We start from the raw sequence: 21,477 nt of genomic DNA, 5'->3' as shown, positions 1-21,477 counted from the left end.
CCCATCATCCCTGACTGTTGGTCTTGCTGGTTGGGGCTAATGGGAGCTGCAGTCCAAGGCACACAGATGTCCCTCTTCCCTGCACTACAAGGTCCTGTTCTGGCCTCACTCAGGCCCTATTCATACGTGCAAAAAATAAATGAAAACCAAAAATCGCGGCAATTAGCCATGGTGGCAGAAGGAAACCTCCAGCTGCAGAGGCAGTCTACCTCTGCATATCAGGACGACAAGAGGACCTTCACGCTTTGCCTGCAGGGCTTCCTGGAGGGTGCCCCTGGCTGTCCACTGTTGGAAACAAGACACTGGGCTACATGCCACCCAGCAAAGCTAGGCTTTGGGTTCAGGTGGTAAAGCGCTCAAGGTCTGGGGGAGAAAGGAGATGAAATATACACACCCCCTCGGCATGTCCTCAAATGCTACAGCAGCCTTTAACCTGGCGGCCTCCAGATGTTTTAGACCAGGCAGGTTGATGAAGGCCGAGATACAGTCTGGGAAGAGCTTCATCCTCCTCTTGGCCTGCAGAACGGGGTGGGGGTGCTGTTTTTGTGCCTCTCCCCTTTCCTGTCCTTTCCCTCCCGCCCCTCCATCCATTACGTTCCCTCCCTCTCCTTCTTCCCTTGTTCTCTCTCGCTGTCCCCCAAAGCGCCCATGAATTATTGAGTGTGCTTGGTGCGCCATCACATATTTATGTGCGGTCCCTGGCCTGCTTCTTTCTAAAGCATTAACCATCATCTCAAGCTCAGCTCAGGTGGAAAAAAAAAAAGAATTGAGCTCAGACGGTCTGGGGCCCTACTCTGGTGCATGTTGTTAAATGTCAGGAGCAGAGATTTCGTAGGAAGGAAGAGCACACGGCCTAGCAGACTCAGGCAGCTCAGCCAACTGTCAGGGGTGATGGGAATTGTGATCTCGCAACATCTAGAAGACCACAAGCACCCCATATCCCTGTTGTTGGCATCCATCTGTCTCAAGAGACAATGAAGTGCGCCTCCAGGGATGAAGTCGACCAACACTGAAATAACCTCCATGGGGTGCAAGCCTGGGCAGTGTGCATGGAGGTCCTGGGCTGCCCAGATGACAAACCCCCCCTCTCAGCCTCGCAAGACATTTGGCACCAGCTGGGCTGCAGGAGTTGCCGGAAGGAGGCGAACGAGGGAGGGAGGGGGTGTGCGTCTTGATTTTTGGATCGGCTACAGGCCATTATTGACAGCCTGATGCAGAGGCGGCTGACCTGGAAATGGCTCACCTCATCCCCGCAGATCTGTATCCGCAGCAGTGGTGTAGCTGAGTTGCGGCTGGGTCCCATTGGGACAGATAGGGCAGAAGGAAGGGAGCCTAGCAGTAGGGGGCGCCGGAGGACAATGACCTGCAAAGCCAACTAATCCTCAGTTTGCCCTTCTACCTGCTATGTTCTAACCAGCAGCAACACTGAGACTGAGGAGGAGGAGGGAGCGAACTAGGGTTGCCATATTTCAAAAAGTGAGACTCTGGACACAAAATGTGTTGAGCTTTTTTGACCCAAAGTTATTGATGCTCCGTTAGGTTCCCCTCCCTCGCTTCTTCACTTCTTGGCATAGAAACAAAGCCTGCCGCCACCTGCTGCCCTCAGCACTTCTGAGACACCTAGAAAGGCGCCTGTTCCTTATCCTCATCTGTTGACACAGATACAGTGCATCTGTACATGCAGGTTCCAATCAGCTATTCTGACCAGATTCCTGACGTCCAGGTGTGGCTATCGCCTCTTATGACGTCAAAACAGCGCTCCTGTTGAAAGGGAGTCTTTCCACTGTCACAGGCAGCGTATCTCTGTATGCCAGCCGCTTTTGTAGTGATCAGCATTCCCACGGGCAGCTGGGTGGCTTCTGTGAGAACAGGATGCGGGATTCAATGGGCCTTTGGCCTGATCCAGCGGGGCTTTTCTTTTGGGGAAACACAAGCTTTGCAGAAACACATAAAGACATATATAGGGGGGGAACTGAAGTGGGGTGGAAGGAGAGGCAAAACAGCTCAGTGGCAGCAGAATTATGATTACGGAAGGGACAGAAACTTGCTGGTAGGTGGAACGGAATGGAGTATCCTGAAGGAAGGTCAGCTAGCTAGCTAGCTGGCCAGCACAGTGAACAGGAACACTCCAAACGCTGCAACATTTTGATGCAAACCCCACTAGTTATGAGCATCTGCTACTGAATTTCTCTCTAAATGCCACTTAAAGCCAGCACCCCACCATCTTTTTGCCAATGAATTCCCCCCAGCTAACTGACCCTTGGCCCATGAACCTCAACTGCTCATTCCAGGGCTAGAAACAAGATTGCTTTGGTAAAAGGAAAACTAGGATTCTCTGAAAACGGCTGAGTGCTTGGTTCTGGGCCTGTGTAACCAAGATGGTAGGACGTAAAAAATATACATTTACTGCTTGGATCCTCCGCTGGACCCCCAAATCACTCGGGCACTCAGGATTTCGCCCTCAGCAGAGCCTGCAAGGGGGGCCTGCCCCCTTGCAACGCTGGCATCTCTGGGAGACAGAACCACCGTGGGCTGGCACAGTCGACGGTCTGACTCAAAGCATGCGGCAGATTTTAAAGAGAGTGGGTGGAATTTATCGCTCTCAGCCTCTTCCCCGCTCCAGAAGTCAGGAGGAGCCGAGCGAGCAGTAACAAGCCTCTAGGCTGGATCGCAGGGTGGCAAGCCAAGGTCCATTTTTGTGAAGGGGGGGGAGGCAGCAGCCGTGGCTGTGCCCAGGCAAGACCAGAGGTGGTTTTGGTTGCTCTTGCATTTGCTGCCTAATGAGTAAGAGGCAGATCAGAAGGCATCGAAACCCAAGAGCGCGAGGAAGCCTTGGGCGGGGGGAGAGGAAACCGATTCAGACGAAGCCTGCCTAATTGAAAAGAGAGCAAAGAAGGACGTGTGTCTGGCCTCCATCGCCTCTCTCCAAATGGAGGAAGCTGAGTGACAGCGCTCTCACTTTGATCCCTTCCATCTGTCACACACAGACACCCCTGCACACCTGCCCCACGGAGCCTGCAAATTAAAATCTCAGTGTTTTTTCCCCAAGGAGGCCGCGGTGGGGCAGAAAGAGCGGGAAATAATACATAGCACAGCCTTGATTGAATATTCATTGCGGAGAGCAGGAGGCAGAGAGTGCAGCGGTTGGGAACAGAGTCTTGCTTTGTACTGGGGAAAGGGGAGACGAGGTCGCCCCGTCCTTTACGGAGGAGGAGGAGATGGAGAAGGAGGAAGAGGAGGAGTTGGTGGTTGAGGGTGTTTAGGCCAGGGGGGGAGAAACACGAGGAGGATGCTTGCGCATGCATGCGTGGTGATGCTATCCTGCCGTTTCGAAGCCAGAGGGGATTTTTCCAGAGGGACAGCTGGTTTAAATAAGGAAACGATGAAGACCTCAGAAAGCACCGGTGGGGGAAATTAAAAAAAAGATCATTTCATCAACTCAATTAGGCTCATTAATCAAAGCAGGCCGTTTGCCTCTTCCCAGGGCAGCTGGTGAAGGTTAAGAGAGCGGCTGGATCTCTGGAAGGAGGGAAGAGTTTGGGGAAAGAAACCAGGGAGGGGGGTAGTAGGCTTTGCCAGGAACTTAACCCAAGGACAGCCCCATCGTTCGTCATTTACAGTGACCTGATGGAGATGGATGATACGGCTTAGCAACCACACTGTGGGAGCTGCCTCCTGAAGCACAGGAGCCAACACCTCATACGATGCGAGTACAAGTTGGTTGGCTCTGTTCCACAGGCACATAACTGGGAAACCAATCTATAAAAAAGGGACCCCTGACCATTAGGTCCAGTCGTGGCCGACTCTGGGGTTGCGGCACTCATCTCGCTTTACTGGCCGAGGGAGCCGGCGTACAGCTTCCGGGTCATGTGGCCAGCAGGACTAAGCCGCTTCTGGCGAACCAGAGCAGCACACGGAAACGCCGTTTACCTTCCAGCCGGAGCGGGACCTATTTATCTACTTGCACTTTGACGCACTTTCGAACTGCTAGGTTGGGCAGGAGCAGGGACTGAGCAACGGGAGCTCACCCCGTCGAGGGGATTCGAACCGCTGACCTTCTGATCGGCAAGTCCTAGGCTCTGTGGTTTAACCCACAGCGCCACCTGCATTCCTACATATCCACACACACACACACACACACGTGACGAGATGCAAACAGTAATGCTAAGGTTGCAAACAGAGTTTTCAGCTAACTAGGGCATTTCAAAGGGATAATAATAATATAATAATAATAATAATTTATTATTTATACCCCGCCCATCTGGCTGGGTTTCCCCAGCCACTCTGGGCGGCTTCCAAAAGAATATTAAAATACTATGATACATCAAACATTAAAAGCTTCCCTAAACAGGGCTGCCTTCAGATGTCTTCTAAAAGTCTGGTAGTTGTTGTTCTCTTTGACATCTGGTGGGAGGGCGTTCCACAGGGAGGGCGCCACTACCGAGAAGGCCCTCTGCCTGGTTCCCTGTAACTTGGCTTCTCGCAGTGAGGGAACCGCCAGAAGGCCCTCGGTGCTGGACCTCAGTGTCCGGGTAGAACGATGGAGGTGGAGACGCTCCTTCAGGTATACTGGACCGAGGCCGTTTAGGGCTTTAAAGGTCAGCACCAACACTTTGAATTGTGCTCGGAAACGTACTGGGAGCCAATGTAGGTCTTTCAAGACCGGTGTTATATGGTCTCGGCGGCTGTTCCCAGTCACCAGTCTGGCTGCTGCATTCTGGATTAGTTGTAGTTTCCGGGTCACCTTCAAAGGTAGCCCCACGTAGAGCGCATTGCAGTAGTCCAAGCGGGAGATAACCAGAGCATGCACCACTCTGGCGAGGCAGTCCGCGGGCAGATAGGGTCTCAACCTACGTACCAGATGGAGCTGGTACACAGCTGCCCTGGACACGGATTTAACCTGTGCCTCCATGGACAGCTGTGAGTCCAAAATGACTCCCAGGCTGCGCACCTGGTCCTTCAGGGGCACGGTTACCCCATTCAGGACCAGGGAATCCCCCACACCTGCCCGCCTCCTGTCCCCCAGAAACAGTACTTCTGTCTTGTCAGGATTCAACCTCAATCTGTTTGCCGCCATCCATCCTCCAACCGCCTCCAGACACTCACACAGGACCTTCACCGCCTTCACTGGTTCTGATTTAAAGGAGAGGTAGAGCTGGGTGTCATCTGCATACTGATGAACACCCAGTCCAAACCCCCTGATGATCTCTCCCAGCGGCTTCATATAGATATTAAAAAGCATGGGGGAGAGGACAGAACCCTGAGGCACCCCACAAGTGAGAGCCCAAGGGTCTGAACACTCATCCCCCACCACCACTTTCTGAACACGGCCCAGGAGGAAGGAGCGGAACCACTGTATGACAGTGCCCCCAGCTCCCAGCCCCTCAAGACGGTCCAGAAGGATGTTATGGTCGATGGTATCAAACGCCGCTGAGAGATCCAGCAGAACTAGGAAACAGCTCTCACCTTTGTCCCTAGCCCGCCGGAGATCATCAACCAGTGCGACCAAGGCAGTTTCAGTCCCGTGATGAGGCCTGAATCCCGATTGGAAGGGATCCAAATGGTCCGCTTCTTCCAGGCGTGCCTGGGTTGGGAGGGAGAGGTCAAACCCCAGCCTGCAATTTCCCTAAGCCACCCTACTTTTCCCCATTATTGCTTTTTCTTCTTGCCCTTCTATGTTCCGCAGCTCCCCCTGCTTCTCTTGCCAGTTGTCTGAAGGGAAGGATGAGGGAGAGGAACTTGAAGTGGCAAACAGTGGGATCTGACCCTCCCCCAGAAAACTAGATTTTGGCTGAGAAGCTGTGAAGTAAATCTGCAAAACACCCACCCACACACCCAGCTCCAAAGTTCAGGAGCCAGCAACATGGGACTCTGTTCTCCTAAGAATGTGCTGTAACCTTGCAATCTCTTTGCAAGGACAAAGTGGGGGTGATTAAAAGACTAAGTGCCATATTAAAATGGTTATTAAGCAGTATCTGCCAGCTCTGGGAGGAAAGGTCGGCTGGGTTCACGCCAATAAAGAACGCTTCTGTGCCCCAAGATTTGGGAACAACCCTTTGAGGGCAGGAAGGCTATCCAACCGCAATGAAAGTCTCTCTCTACTTTTGCAGTGCCGATCTGAGCCCAGGATCCCCCTTGGAAGGGGGCAGGAGGCCTTTCCCAAACCAGACCCCGCTCCCCGACCTTAACCAATACGTTGCTGCGTTCCGAGGCAGAGGAAGGCAATGAAGAAGTATCAGCCAAGCTCCGATTTGGCAGGGGCTGCGCTCTCCCCACCGGCGGCTGCCAAACTGCAAAATTAAAAACAAGCAGGGAAGTTCCGCAGAATATTAATGAGCACGGGGACTGCGTGGAGCTCTACATCTCCATCATATGCCAGGTTCAAGGCATGTATGAGAATGGCAAGGGGTGGGTGCATCTCGGTGTACTGGGCAGGGGTGGGCCATCCAAGGCAGGCTGTCCCCATGGATTACGCAGCGGGAGCAGCAAGGGTGTGCCAGGATCCAATGGAGAACGGTGGGGGCAAATCCAGGCATTGTCTCACGCACAGACACCATCCCAGTCTGGATGGGAGCAATGAAATCCGGAGATCGCAAGGCTTGGGCAATGACGGAGGTGCACAGAGTGCTTGAAAGATGGTTGCAATGAAGGGGTTCTATCTCCAAACCTCAAGGGCATTATGCAGGGAAGCAGAAGGTGGTTTTCAGAAGCACGGCTGCCTCCAGATAGTCATCAATGGCTTGAAGCCATCGGTGGCAATTCCTTTCTCCACCCAAGGCCCCAATTGCTCATCCCAGCTGTTGTGCTTTGAAAGCAGCTAGGCTACGTTTTCCTATTTTCATCACCATTCGTATTATTATGAATTAAAAATGCTCACAGCAGCACACACGCCTCGCCCCAATTTTATCACTGACCACAAATGATATAGGGACGCGGGTGGCGCTGTGGGTTAAACCACAGAGCCTAGGACTTGCCAATCGGAAGGTCAGCGGTTCGAATCCCTGCGCCAAGGTGAGCTCCTATTGCTCGGTCCCTGCTCCCGCCAACCTAGAAGTTTGAAAGCACGTCAAAGTGCTGGTAGATAAATAGGTATCACTCCAGCGGAAAGGTAAACGACGTTTCTGTGCGCTGCTCTGGTTTGCCAGAAGCGGCTTAGTCATGCTGGCCACATGACCCAGAAGCTGTACGCCGGCTCTCTCAGCCAATAAAGTGAGATGAGCGCCGCAACCCCAGAGTCGGCCACGACTGGACCTAATGGTCAGGGGTCCCTTTACCTTTACCTTACAAATGATATAGTCCAGTTTCCCACATTCGGGGAAACTGCAGGGGTCAGCACACCTGGAGTGCAAAGGGCGAGCCTCACTCTGGGAAAATGCTGGGTAGGCAAGGCAGAGAAAGTGCGCGACCGTGAGCTTGGTGGCTGAGTGGGGATTCGAACCAGAGTCCGATGCTCTAACCACTGCTCGTCCCTGGCTCAAAAGGGAATGCTCGAGCTCGGTCAGTACAGCACGAGGCTCTTAATCTCAGGGTCACGGGTTCGAGCCCCACGTTGGGCGAAAGATTCCTGTCTCTGTGTTGCAGGGGTTGGACTAGATGACCCCCTGTGGTCCCTTCCAACTTTTCTATGAACTGCTTGAGGGAAACATCAGACAGCAGGCAACACAGGTGCCTGCAGATTTCAAACAGGAGAGGTTTTTCTCCGCTGCTTCATTAGGGTAGGTAAAGACAGTTTATAGCACAGTCGGGGGGGAACAAAAGAAAAGGAAAACATGTTCTTTAATGTCCACACAGACAAAAAAAAAACTATTTTAGGCAAAGCGGAGAGCAGAGGATCCAAAAGGAAGAACTTGGCTTCACAACTAGGCCAAGCTGAGAGACAGCCACCTAGCAATCTGTGCGGAAACAATGTCTTTCATTGGGGAGTGTGGGGGGGAGACACGTGCTTACCAAAATGTGAGAGAGCTGGAAGCCCATGTGCTTGGGGACAGCAGATATGGAGCGCCACAGCGCACAGCCCGTGGCAATGAAGGCCCAGCTTTTTCAGGATCCTGCCATCTTAAACCACAGCCCGTTCCACAATCTCTGTTAACGGCAGCCTGATCAAACGGCACCTCTCCTTTCGGAGCAAAGGATGCGGGAGAATGAAGGCTGGAGGTGCGTGGGGAGGCAGCACTGATCCAGCCAACGCTACGTAGCGTCATTTTTAAGCGATCAAGTCTCTGCTCTGTTCCACTTGGGGGGGGGGGTGTGAAGAGTCACCACTTGGAGTATTTCCTGTGAGCCGAATCGCGATAAAACTGGAAGATGGCGTCAGAAGCTAGCTGGGAAGCGGCAATACATTTCTGGAGCTGTGGAGAGGAAGAGAGGTGGTTATGCTGGAAGGGGAAAGGGTCCCTAAAGATCTGGGGGAGGGGAAAAGGGTCCTCCCCCCCCAAAAAAAGCCATAGTAGCACACTCGAGGGCAACAGCATTGTTGAAGGTGGCATATGGCGGAGATTTTGGCAGGCAGTTCTCCTCTGCGAGGGAACCTGTAGTCAGTTTCAGATTCCCCAGCTCCTACGATTTTGGTTTGCCCTTGGAATCGACCATCGCCATCGTTTGTGTGTAGGCCACTTTTCCATGGCAGAACTGTGCTCAAAACGGCTCACAAGAACGCCACAACACAAGGTACGACAACATTTCAAGACGATGCGTTAACAGCTATGAAACTAAACGTCACACTGGTAGGCCAAAGAAACAACTCAAGTTAACAGATGCTGAAATAATGCTTGACGATAAATTACAAAGCACCTAAATAGCAGCAAAAGCAATCCCTGCCCATCTCCCAGACGTGTGTGTGTGGCAAGGCGAGTGGCAATGCTTGCCCTTGATGCTTCCAACAGACTCTCCCTTGCGGCAATGCACCAGAGCCCCATGTTCGTTACTATGGCTTTATTACTTATGATTAGGCTGGTTACCCAAAGGTTTCCGAATGTTTTGTGCCCATTTAAAAACATGCATCTTAAAAAGCAGAGACATCACCTTCCCAACAAAGGTCTGTATAGTTAAAGCTATGGTTTTCCCAGTAGTGATGTATGGAAGTGAGAGAAGGCTGATCGCCGAAGAATTGATGCTTTTGAATGATGGCGCTGGAGGAGACTCTTGAGAGTCCCATGGACTGCAAGAAGATCAAACCTATTCATTCTGAAGGAAATCAGCCCTGAGTGCTCACTGGAAGGACAGATCCTGAAGCTGAGGCTCCAAGACTTTGGCCATGAGAAGAGAAGACTCCCTGGAAAAGACCCTGATGTTGGGAAAAATGGAAGGCACAAGCAGAAGGGGACGAAGATGGTCGGACAGTGTTTTCGAAGCTACCTGCATGAGTTTGACCAAACTGCGGGAGGCAGTGGAAGACAGGAGTGCCTGGCGTGCTCTGGTCCAGGGGGTCACAAAGAGTCGGACACGACTAAACGACTAAACAACAACAACAAAAACCTGCAGCAGCCACACAAACAAAACAGTGCCACCTCGGAGTGGGAAGCTAAGTCTATACAGTGGTACCTCAGGTTAAGAACTTAATTCGTTCCAGAGGTCCGTTCTTAACCTGAAACTGTTCTTAACCTGAAGCACCACTTTAGCTTATGGGGCCTCCTGCTGCTGCTGCACAATTTTTGTTCTCATCCTGAAGCAAAGTTCTTAACCCGAGGTACTATTTCTGGGTTAGCGGAGTCTGTAACCTGAAGGGTCTGTAACCCAAGTTACCACTGTACCTGGGGCCAGAAAGATGTCACCGGAGGCACAGATTTAAAAGAGTACCAGTAGCTCCCGAACAGGTTACTAAGAAGACTCTTCTGCAGCCTCAGGATCACAGGGAGCTGTCCTCAGATATGCATCAATCCACCTAAAAGCTTCCTCCCACCTTCGGGGATATAATTCAAGTAAGCTCATTGACTATTCTTTATGCCTACACTTTTGCAGGGAGTCCAGAGTGACCTCTGAATCACAGCTTCCCAAGGAAGGAAGGAGAGCCCTGGTGGGCCAGACCAAAAGCCCATCTGGTCCAGCCCCTGCCTTCCCACAGGCCCTTGAAGGGGGCCCACAAGCAAGGGCAGGAGCGCAGCAGGCTTCTCTCGCTGTTCTCCCCCAGTGACTGGCCTTGAGAGGCATGTTGCCTCTGAGCCCGGAGCCAGGATGCAGCCATCATTAGCAGTAGCCATCAGTGGGTTAGGCCATGGGTAGGCAAACTAAGGCCCGGGGGCCGGATCCGGCCCAATCACCTTCTAAATCCAGCCCGTGGAAGGTCCAGGAATCAGCGTGTTTTTACATTAGTAGAAGGTGCCCTATTATTTTAAATGCATCTCTGGGTTATTTGTGGGACCTGCCTGGTATTTTTACATGAGTAGAATGTGTGCTTTTATTTAAAATGCATCTCTGGGTTATTTGTGGGACCTGCCTGGTGTTTTTACATGAGTAGAATGTGTGCTTTTATTTAAAATGCATCTCTGGGTTATTTGTGGGGCACAGGAATTCGTTCATATTTTTTTTCCAAAATATAGTCCGGCCCCCCACAAGGTCTGAGCGACAGTGGACCAGTCCCCTGCTGAAAAAGTTTGCTGACCCCTGGGTTAGGCTGACAGACAGAGCAACATGTTTCAAAAGCTCCTCTCCTTTTTTGTACTCATCCTATAATGGGGTGGGCAGGATTTGTTCTCCAAAGTACGTACTTTGGACGAATGTTTTAGCTTTCGCTCACTCCTGGTTTTATTGTCTTTGTTACCTCTGGATTTGTTGTTGTTTTTTTAATGTAAGTTGCTTTCGTTGACAGGTGAATATAAGTAATGGTTATCACCTTCATGGTAGGAAAAAGATCTGGACCTGGATCTTTCGACAAGCAAGCCCACTGCGACACCAGCAGCTTGGAATGATGCAAAGATGATTTGGAGAGGCAAGAAGCTGATCGGATCTGCTGCAGCCACCTGAATGGGTGGCCCCACTCTACCCACTGCCCCACACTACCTGGTATGAACCCTGAGCCTGGCCTCATGCCTGGGAGGCATCAATTGCATCTAGGGCTGGCCGATTATCTGGTTTTCAACACTGTGATCTATCACTGCCATATACCAATATATCATGTCTGGAATAAGGATGGAGCTATGTAGGAACACTGGCTGGCTTCATGGTTTTCCCTGCCTTGTGATTTCTGCATAGCACACACACACATCATGATTTGCAATATATGGCCAGGTCAAAAATTATGAAACCGAGATCACAATACAGATTCCAAACCAGTTTGTGATGATGTATCAATATATTGCCCAGCCCTAATTACATCCCAAGGCTGCTGCTGATCAAAAGCAGGGAAACTAGATTTGGCTTTGAGGGGAATCCCCCTGGCAATCAGGTCGATGCTGGAGGACCAACCCTGTACTAGCACATGTTTTATGTGCATATAGCTCCGGGCTAGGGACGCAGGTGGCGCAGTTGGTTAAACCACAGAGCCTAGGGCTTGCCAATCAGAAGGTCGACAGTTCGAATCCCCGCAACGGGGTGAGCTCCCATTGCTCAGTCCCTGCTCCTGCCAACCTAGCAGTTCAAAAGCACTTCAAAGTGCAAGTAGATAAATAGGTACCACTCCAGCGGGAAGGTAAATGGCGTTTCCATGCGCTGCTCTGGTTTGCCAGAAGCGGCTTAGTCATGCTGGCCACATGACCCAGAAGCTGTACGCCGGCTCCCTCGGCCAGTAAAGCGAGATGAGCGCCGCAACCCCAGAGTTGGTCACGACTGGACCTAATGGTCAGGGGTCCCTTTACCTTTACTAGCTCTGGGCTGGGCTGGGCTCCCTCTGTCAGGGCAGAGTCTTGACACCTGTGCATGCTGTTTTTCTGCCTACCTCCTGCTCTGCAGCGATGGGAACTGGTCCTGGGCAGCCTGCAGGGCCCAGCTCCTGACAGAATGAATCAAAGCCTGCTCTTGCAAAGCCCACCACTGGCTTCCCGCAGCCGGCTTGCCAATTCCAGCCCCAGGCAGATGGAAAGCAAACCAAGGATAGAGGGGAAAGGAAGAGAACAAAAGTTACGCCGAGAAGAAAGCGAGGGGTTTTTTTTTTATATGGGGGAGAAAGGGTGCAGAGAGAGAATGAGAGGAAGGATCTCAGTAGGGAGACGAAAGGCAGGGAGCTATCAAAGGGCTGAGCAACAAAAGGCCTTTCCCCGGGGGCGGGGGGAGAAGAAGAAGAAGAAATCAGATGCAAGAAATGAAAAAATCCTGCCTTGCTACCCATCTCCCACCAGCTCCCTGAGGCCAATTAAACCTCAGGGCTGCTTCGCTGACACCCCCCCAGCAACCTCTGTGAAGAATGGGGGGTCAAAAGCCGCCGCCGCCACGCTCCCCACCGACGTTCCTTGCGTCTTAATTAGTCCATTTATATGCGAGGGGGAAAGTGTCCAAACCTCAAAACACACAAAAACAAGGATAGAGATCTCAGCTCCCTCTCTTCCCCTACTTGACATGGCAGACAAGCTGCCCGCCAGGACTGTCAGGTCCCTCGCGAGGACTTCCCAACTCAATTACCAGCCCTGGCACACATGTGGCAGGGCCAGGGTGGCAGCGGCAGCGGCTCCTGCTTCGGCGTCTTAACCCGCCTGTCGGCAAAGGCGTGCGCTGGGAGGCAGCTGCATCTGGCAAGTGATTTACGGACACGGCGAGCTGGAACGTGGACAAACGGCTACAAATAAGGGAACCGGCTCGGTCCTCCCGCTCAATACGACGTCGCATCAATCTTCCGGCGCGTTCCACAAGCGGGCACGCTCGCCACACGAAGCGCAGCGCTGGGAGAGGGAAGTGAGCGCGCCCTCCTGCTCTTTTCTCTGAAGCGTCTCGGCTGCCACGGTAACGCACAGGGGCAGGCCTCAAAGTGCCAGGAAGGCCTCTCTGAGGAGGGAGAGGCGAAGGATTCGCAAAGAATTCGTTTTGCTTCTTTCGCCCACTATGCATGGCGCCCATTTTGACACTGCAATGATCCACGCCGAACCCTTAATGTACGTTCAGCGCTGGTTTTAAAAGCACAAGAACTTCCCCAGAGGAATCCCCAAAGCTGTAGTTTCCCCCTCACACAGCTGTTCAAGCTGCACTGGCTCCCGCTGGAGTACAGGGTCAGATTTAAGGTGCTGCTTTTGACCTTTAAAGCCCTTCACGGCCTAGGACCCTCGTACCTACGGGACCGCCTCTCCTGGTATGCCCCACGGAGAGCCTCAAGGTCCATAAATAGCAACACCCTAGTGGTCCCGGGCCCTAAGGAAGTTAGATTAGCTTCAGCCAGAGCCAGGGCCTTTTCAACTCTGGCCCCGGCCTGGTGGAACGCTCTCTCTCATGAGACCAGGGCCCTGCAGGATCTGATTTCTTTCCGCAGGGCCTGTAAGACAGAGTTGTTCCGCCTGGCCTTTGGCTTGGAGCCAATTTGATTCCCTCCCTCCCTCTCTTTCTTTTTTCTTTTCCTTCTCCTCCTGCGATGAGGCTACATTTTAATATTTTAATGTTTCAATATTTTAATGTTGTATTTTAATTTTGTTTTTAAGTTGTAATCATTCAACTTGTTTTTATTATTGCTTGTAAGCCGCCCTGAGCCCGGCCTTGGCTGGGGAGGGCGGGGTATAAATAAAAATTATTATTATATTATTCTAAAACCGTGTCTGGTGTGCTTTAAGCAATGGAGTGGAAACCAGCAGCCATGATGGCTATGTTCTGCCTCCACGGTCAGAGGCAGCAATACCAGCTGCTGAAAACCGCAGGAGGGGGAGAGTCTGCTCTTGAGGTCGGGTCCCGCTTACGGGTTTCCCACGGGCATCTGGTTGGCCGCTGGGAGAAGAGGGAGCAGGATTAGGTGGGCCTTTGGCCTGATCCAGCAGAGAGCCAGTGTGGTGTAGTGGTTAAGAGCGGTGGACTTGTAATCTGGGGAACCGGGTTCGCGTCTCCGCTCCTCCACATGCAGCTGCTGGGTGACCTTGGGCCAGTCACACTTCTCTGAAGTCTCAGCCCCACTCACCTCACAGAGTATTTCATAGAATCATAGAGTTGGAAGAGACCACAAGGGCCATCGAGTCCAACCCCCTGCCAAGCAGGAAACACCATCAGAGCACTCCTAACATATGGTTGTCAAGCCTCTGCTTAAAGACCTCCAAAGAAGGAGACTCCACCACACTCCTTGGCAGCAAATTCCACTGTCAAACAGCTCTTACTGTCAGGAAGTTCTTCCTAATGTTTAGGTGGAATCTTCTTTCTTGTAGTTTGGATCCATTGCTCCGTGTCCGCTTCTCTGGAGCAGCAGAAAACAACCTTTCTCCCTCCTCTATGTGACATCCTTTTATATATTTGAACATGGCTATCATATCACCCCTTAACCTCCGTTCCTCATAAGGCATTGTTTCCAGGCCTTTGACCATTTTGGTTGCCCTCCTCTGGACACGTTCCAGTTTGTCAGTGTCCTTCTTGAACTGCGGTGCCCAGAACTGGACACAGTACTCCAGGTGAGGTCTGACCAGAGCAGAATACAGTGGCACTATTACTTCCCTAAGTAAATTTCTTGTGGGGAAGGAAGGGAAAGGAGAACATTAGCTGCTTTGAGACTCCTTCGGGTAGTAATAAAGCGGGATCACAAATCCAAGCTCCTCCTCCTCTTCTTCTTCTTCTTCTGTGTCAAAGCCACCCGAATCCTGCGTCAAGGAAACCCGAATAACGTGACTCGTCTTCACTCATTTTCTGCCACAGTTTCCACAATTCTGTGTGATTTATTCCTGCTTCTGCCTGGATGCTGAAGCCCTGTTTCCCACTGGCATTCATGGCTGGAAATCTCAAGACATTGGCCCACATACTCTCAAGCCTATCTTCACAACGGCAAGGAATAGAAACGTCCTTATTTCTTCCCTTGCAATGTGAAGGGAGGGCTCACTTTTGCAAAGGTGGAAGAGTGGGGGGAAATGGGAGAAGGGTCCTTTATAAAGTAGCAGGGAACGGGGAACCTTTCACATTAGGCCAGGAGTCGGCAACGTGTGGCCCATGGGCCGGATGTGGCCCATGAAGACTGTTGCACCGTCCCACAAGCCGCCCGCAAACCGAGCCGCCCACTTGGCAAGTCCCCCGTGCACTGTGCTAAAGCAGCGCAGCACGGAGACTCGTCGAGTGGCGCCGGAAATGGCGTCTGCGCATGCGCAGATACCAGAAATCGCATCTGCGCATGTCCAGACGCCAAAAAATGCTTCTGTGCAGGTGCGATTTTTGGCATCTGGGCATGTGCAGAAGCGATTTCCGGTGCCATGGACACGCGCAGATGTGATTTCTGGCATTGCGCTGTGCAAGTCCGGCCCACAGACAATCTCCATGGGAGTGATCCAGCCCATGGCCAGTAAAGCTTGCCGACCCCTGCACTAGGCAATACAAGATGTGCCCTTCTGCCCTCTGCCCTCAGCACCCAAGACTACCTCTCTCTTCCCACTCAGCTCCTGTGCTCCTTCCAGGAGCTGGTCTAAATCCAGACAGGCCTCCGGGTAGGTCAAGCTCGCAGCCTGCTAGCCAGCTGAAACTGGAGGGCTGAGAAAAAGCTGTGCTGAAAACGGGGGTCCCCGAGAGCTTGTCCCCCTCAAATTATGGGGTGGGGGACGAGGAGTGATTTTCCTTAGCAGGGGGGAGAACATAGTGGGAGAGAGGGGAAGGCCACAGAGGAAAGCTGATGGGCAGAGGGCAAAGGTGAAAAAGCGAGATAGGAGACAGAGACAGACACACAGACACCAAGTGATGAAGAGTTTTATTAAAGCATGATGGAGGGCAGTGCTTAAGGGAAAGGGTGATGCAATCAGAGCAACAGGAGATGAAAAGATGAATCTTCCAGGCCACCCAACCAACGCACTTGGACCTCTGTTCTGCCACCCCAAATCTAGCTGTTGTGCCGTTTGCTAAAATGCAAGGAAATTTGATGGAAATCTGCCACGGCGTCGTTCAGCAGCTGTTATCAGGAGAGTTCAAAGGGGTTGTTTTAATTTCCTCCCTGGCCTTCTTCCGCTGGACTGACAGGCATCTCTGAGCGGAGCGTTCTGAAGCACCCAAGTCTCAGCGGGTGGAAGAAATGCAGTCATGGCTCTGTGCTGGACCACAGACAGTACAGCCAACCGCAAAGAGCTAGTTGTTTCAAACTGGATTAGCCACCCATTATTTAGCTAGCTAAAAACATGGGGTGGGGGGAATCCACACTTAAACATTGATATAATTAATGGCATGCCTTTGATTCATTTTTAACCAATTCTAATAAAAACAGCACAGCACCAGTCCTTTAACTTAAAAAAAAAAAGTCAATTTCCAAAAGCCTGCACTGGAACAAGAAGGTGGAAGGACAGCAAAGAGGGAGCCAGTCTAGCTTTTCCAAGGAGGGAGTTCTAAAGTCTGGGAGCAACCACCAAGGCGGCCCTGTCTTGTGTGTCTGTGAGGGTGGTGGGACCGAGATAAGGGCCTCCCCAGAAGATCTCAGAACCAAGGCAGGATCATATGAGGGAATACGGGCCCCATAAAGGGCTTTATAGGTCTGAATTGTGCAAGGAAACAAACTGGTAGCCAATTGAGTTGTTGTGTTGTTGTTGTTTAGTCATGTCCGACTCTTCATGACCCCATGGACCAGAGCACGCCAGGCACTCCTGTCTTCCACTGCCTCCCGCAGTTTGGTCAAACTCATGCTGGGAGCTTCGAGAACACTGTCCAACCATCTCGTCCTCTGTCATCCCCTTCTCCTTATGCCCTCCATCTTCCCCAACATCTCCTCTCATGAGGTGGCCAAAGTATTGGAGCCTCAGCTTCACGATCTGTCCTTCCAGTGAGCACTCAGGGCTGATTTCCTTAAGAATGGAGAGGTTTGATCTTCTTGCAGTCCATGGGACTCTCAAGAGTCTCCTCCAGCACCATAATTCAAAAGCATCAATTCTTCGGCGATCAGCCTTCTTGATGGTCCAGCTCTCACTTCCATACATCACTACTGGGAAAACCATAGCTTTAACTATACGGACCTTTGTTGGCAAGGTGATGTCTCTGCTTTTTAAGATGCTGTCTAGTTGAGTTGTTGTAACAGCTCCCTATAACCAGCCCTGGTCAACATTCTGGCTGTAGCTCTCTGAGCCAGCTGAAGTTTCTGAGCAGTTGCATGTAGGGCACATTACAGCAATCCAAACAGAATGTAACTAAGGGGTGTGTCACTGTGATATGTAGTGGAACTAGACCATGAGAAATAGAAATAAGGACAGCTTACGGATATCACAGCATGCCACGAAGCATGCAATTCTAGGAATATCATTAGAAGACAGAAAAACTAATAATTGGATAGGACCAAGATGGAAAGCTACAGATGTAGTGGGAAAGGCCACAAAGTTAAAATGGACACATGCAGGACACGTGGCAAGAGGTGATCTGGGCCGATGGAATAAGGCTGGGTTCGCATGGAGACCCTACAAGTTCAAAAGACCAAGGGGGTGACCACCCTATATGCTGGGTGGGCAATCTAAAACTAACAACAAAGCTTGTGTAGAGGCAACAGATGTTTGACAGTGGAAGGGGCTCCCACTGGTGGGCTCTCCTTCTCTGGAGGTTTTTAAGCAGATGTTGTGTGGCCATCTGTCATGAATGATCTAGGTAAGATTCCTGCGTTGCAGGGGGTTGGACTGGATGACCCTCGGGGTCCCTTCCAACTCTACCAAGACAGGCAGCAGCTAGACTGGTGAGTGGGAGCGGCCACCGAGACCACATAACACTGGTCTTGAAAGACCTACATTGGCTCCAAGTACATTTCTGAGCACAATTCAAAGGGTTGGTGCTGACCTTTAAAGCCCTAAACAGCCTCGGTCCTGTATACCTGAAGGAGCGTCTCCACCCCCATCGTTCTACCTGGACACTGAGGTCTGGCGCCGAGGGCCTTCTGGTGGCTCCCTCACGGCGAGAAGCCAAGTTACAGGGAACCAGGCAGAATGCCCTCCCACCGGATGTCAAAGAGAACAACTACCAGACTTTTGGAAGACATCTGAAGGCAGCCCTGTTTAAGGAAGCTTTTAATGTTTGATGTATTATGGTATTTTGATATTTTGTTGGAAGCCGCCCAGAGTGGCTGGGGAAGCCCAGCCAGATGGGCGGGGTATAAATAATAAATAAAGAAATAAATTATTAATTATTATTATTATTATTATTATTATTATTATTATTATTATTTTCCACAAATGGTAAAGAACAATGGAGAGAACTTGAAGGGGAGTATGGCCAAAGACGGATGTGAGAGGCTGCAAAAGAAAAAGATACGCACACACCCCACATTAAATGCAACCTCACAAATCTATTTACATAGAAATATGAAGACAACAGCCGTCAATTAAAGCTATACAACACAACAACTAAGATGAAGTATAATTGGGGGGGGTGACTTTTTGAAGCTAGATGGTGGACTGTTCTGCTTTCTCTGTCTCTCACCCCCTGCGCCCAAACCTGGCCACAGCTTAAGGGCTTATCACCTCCTTGTCCTTTTGTGGGCAGAGGGCCAGGTTTTTTCCAGACAGCCACCTATGAAGTAGATTTAAAGCGCTGCTGCAGAAGCCAGCCAAGCAAAACCCGCCCGGCTCAGGAGCCGCAGGGAAGGAGGAGGCAGAACAAGAACACTGTGGGGACCAGGCAGCTCTCGGCTGCGGCTGAAAATGATGGGAAACGTTGTCCTCCCTTCCTTCTCATCCTCTACACAGCACGGTTTCCAAGCCAGCAGCGTTAGCATGCGGCTGGTGTCTCCGAGCTCATGCCGGCGATGGAAGGTAAATCATAATTATTTATTGCCTGCGCTCTTGCCGCCTGTTGCTCTTGCGAGAGGCAAAACTTTCCCCCAGCAGAGGATTCGGCAGCTGCTGATGGATGCTGGCTCTGTGTGCTGTTCGCCGCCGACACCCCAGCTCCTGGGGCTCTGGAGTGGCTCCCAGGAAGGAGGAGGAGTAACGTAGAGACCATGGCTCTCTTCGTACCATAGGGCTCTTTGTGGCAGAAGGCAAGAGCTTCCTAAAAACCCCTCTTCTCTCCCTTTTGGGGAAGCAAAAGGCATGAACGAGCACAGTTCAATTCCACCTTCCTGCCAGGCTTGTAAAGGGTTGCAGAAGGGCTCGCAGGAGGGGTGCTCAGGGAGATGGGGTACGGCTTGGGCACAGTCCCATCGGTCAGCTGGTGAGGCTTGGAGGGCCACATTCAAGCCATGGGCCAGAGGGCCCTCCCTGTCCCTCAAGTCAATACACAGTTGTACCTTGGATCCTGAACGCCTTGCGAGTCGAACGTTTTGGCTCCCGAATGCCGCAAACCCAGAAGGGAGTGTCCCAGTTTGCGTACGTTCTTTGGAACCCGAACGTCCGACACGACTTCCTCGGCTTCTGATTGGCTGCATTCTAAAGTTTTAATTGGGGGGTCAATGTTCTTTTAAATATTGCCCATAAATCTCCCATTCCTTTTTAAACTTTTCGGTCAATCTATCCCTGATCTTTTCCATCATATTCGCTAGTTCCATATATTCAAGCAGTTTAACTTGTCACTCCTCTTTTGAAGAAGAAGAAGAAGAAGAAGAAGAGGAGGAGGAGTTTGGATTTGATATCCTGCTTTATCACTACCCTAAGGTAAAAGTAAAGGTAAAGGGACCCCTGACCATTAGGTCCAGTCGTAGCCAACTCTGGGGTTGCGGCGCTCATCTCGCTTTATTGGCCGAGGGAGCCGGCGTACAGCTTCAGGGTCATGTGGCCAGCATGACTAAGCTTCTTCTGGCGAACCAGTGCAGCGCCCGGAAATGCCGTTTACCTTCCTGCCGGAGCGGTACCTATTTATCTACTTGCACTTTGACGTGCTCTCGAACTGCTAGGTTGGCAGGAGCAGGGACTGAGCAACGGGAGCTCACCCCGTCGCGAGGATTCGAACCGCCAACCTTCTGATCTACAAGTCCTAGGCTCTGTGGTTTAACCCACAGCGCCACCCACGTCCCATATATCACTACCCTAAGGAGTCTCAAAGCGGCTAACATTCTCCTTTCTCTTCCTCCCCCACAACAAACACTCTGTGAGGTGAATGAGGCTGAGAGACTTCAGAGAAGTGTGACTAGCCCAAGGTCACCTGCCAGTTCATGTGGAGGAGCAGAGATGCGAACCCGGTTCACCAGATTATGAGTCTACTGCTCTTAACCACTACACTACACTGGCTCTCCAGTGATGGGATTTTATCTCCTTTCCACCCCTTGCCAACCAGCATCCTCGCTGCTGTTGTTGCTACAAAAAAATCCTCCTTTTCTCTCTTGGAATGTCTGATGCCATAATACCTAAGACAGGGGTAGGCAACCTAAGGCCCATAGGCCACAAGCGGCCCACGGGGGTTGTTTAACTGGCCCACGAGCCGCCCCTGAACCAAGCCACCCGCTCGGCGAGTCCCCGCACACTGAGCTAAACCGGCGCAGCACGGCGCGGAGACTCGCTTCTGTGGCGCTGGAAATCGCATCTGGCCCACAGATGCATCTCCACTGGAGTGAACCAGCCCAGTGTGAGGTAAACCTTGCCAACTCCTGACCTAAGAGGAAGGCTTCCGGTTTTCTGATAAACGTTGTTTTAAACATTTTAAAAAATTCATTATATCTAAGTTCCCAAAAGCTATTTAGATTTTTTTGTAACCCCACCACATGTGGTACATTGTTCCCTCTAGCTCTCTACACCTCCAGCCTAAATTTGAGTTGGTTTTGTACATTTTGGCCAATTTGCTGGGGGTGATGTACCATCTTCATAAAGTTTTCTTTTGTCGTAAATTTCAGTTCCCTTCTCCATAAATTTTCCCATTCCGCCATCTGTATGTTATATCGATAGTCCTTCGCCCACTGCACCATAACCAATTTTACTTCTTCATTTACAGGAAGAACTTCCTGGCAGTAAGAGTTGCTTGACAGTGGAACGGACCACCTCAGAAGGTTCATTGGAGGCTGTCAGGGATGCTTTAGCTGTAATTCCTGCATTACAGGGGGTTGGACTAGATGACCCTTGGGGTCCCTTCCAACTCTATGAGACCTTCTTCTCAGGTGTTAAAATAAGCAGAGGTGACCCTCTTGGTAGTTCTGCCACCCTCAGAAGCTGGGGGGGGGGCAGGGGCGGGCAGAGAGTGGCAGCCCAGGAAAGTCCATTATTTGTGGCAGCCCCTAAATCAGTGGTTCTTAAACTTTTTGCTCTGGGCCACACTTTCAGAATAAATATTTGCTTGCATCACAACAATTTTTTTTATTGATAGCAAATATACTGGAAAACACAACTGGGATTATCCTCAGTATCACCTGATGCTCTTGTTCTCATTTTGAAAAGGTACCTATCCATATTATGCAATTTTTTTAAAAAAAATACTATTATAGTAATACCATACCACTCTGAAATATTTAAATGTTTCTTTGATCATCCTTGAATCTTCCTGCCACTCTTGCCGTCCTCTCCAGTG

The 21,477-nt window shown here is 51.1% G+C and overlaps 1 protein-coding gene and 1 long non-coding RNA gene across 3 annotated transcripts in view; both read right to left on the bottom strand.

Moving 5' to 3' along the window:
• Positions 1–1,498: 1,498 nt before the first annotated feature.
• LOC308484632 lies at positions 1,499–3,758 on the bottom strand. The gene is made up of 2 exons (XR_013990060.1): positions 2,524–3,758; positions 1,499–2,491 (listed from the first exon to the last, which is right to left on the bottom strand). It is a non-coding gene; the product is annotated as an uncharacterized lncRNA (long non-coding RNA).
• A 4,000-nt stretch (positions 3,759–7,758) lies between these two features.
• Positions 7,759–21,477, bottom strand: part of EXOSC5 (exosome component 5) — a 40,401-nt gene continuing 26,682 nt past the window's right edge. For both annotated transcript variants that reach the window (XM_081019356.1, XM_081019357.1), the window contains exon 6: positions 7,759–8,348. In XM_081019356.1, coding sequence (XP_080875482.1) covers positions 8,256–8,348 — 93 coding nt within the window. In that variant the 3' untranslated portion in view covers positions 7,759–8,255. The remainder of the gene's footprint in view (positions 8,349–21,477) is intronic.

This window comes from Podarcis pityusensis, assembly GCF_964106645.2.
Source record: "Podarcis pityusensis genome assembly, chromosome: 8".
NCBI classification, from domain to species: Eukaryota; Metazoa; Chordata; class Lepidosauria; order Squamata; family Lacertidae; genus Podarcis; species Podarcis pityusensis.
Note: the sequence above shows the minus strand (reverse complement) of the source record. Positions and strands in the feature narration are given on the sequence as shown.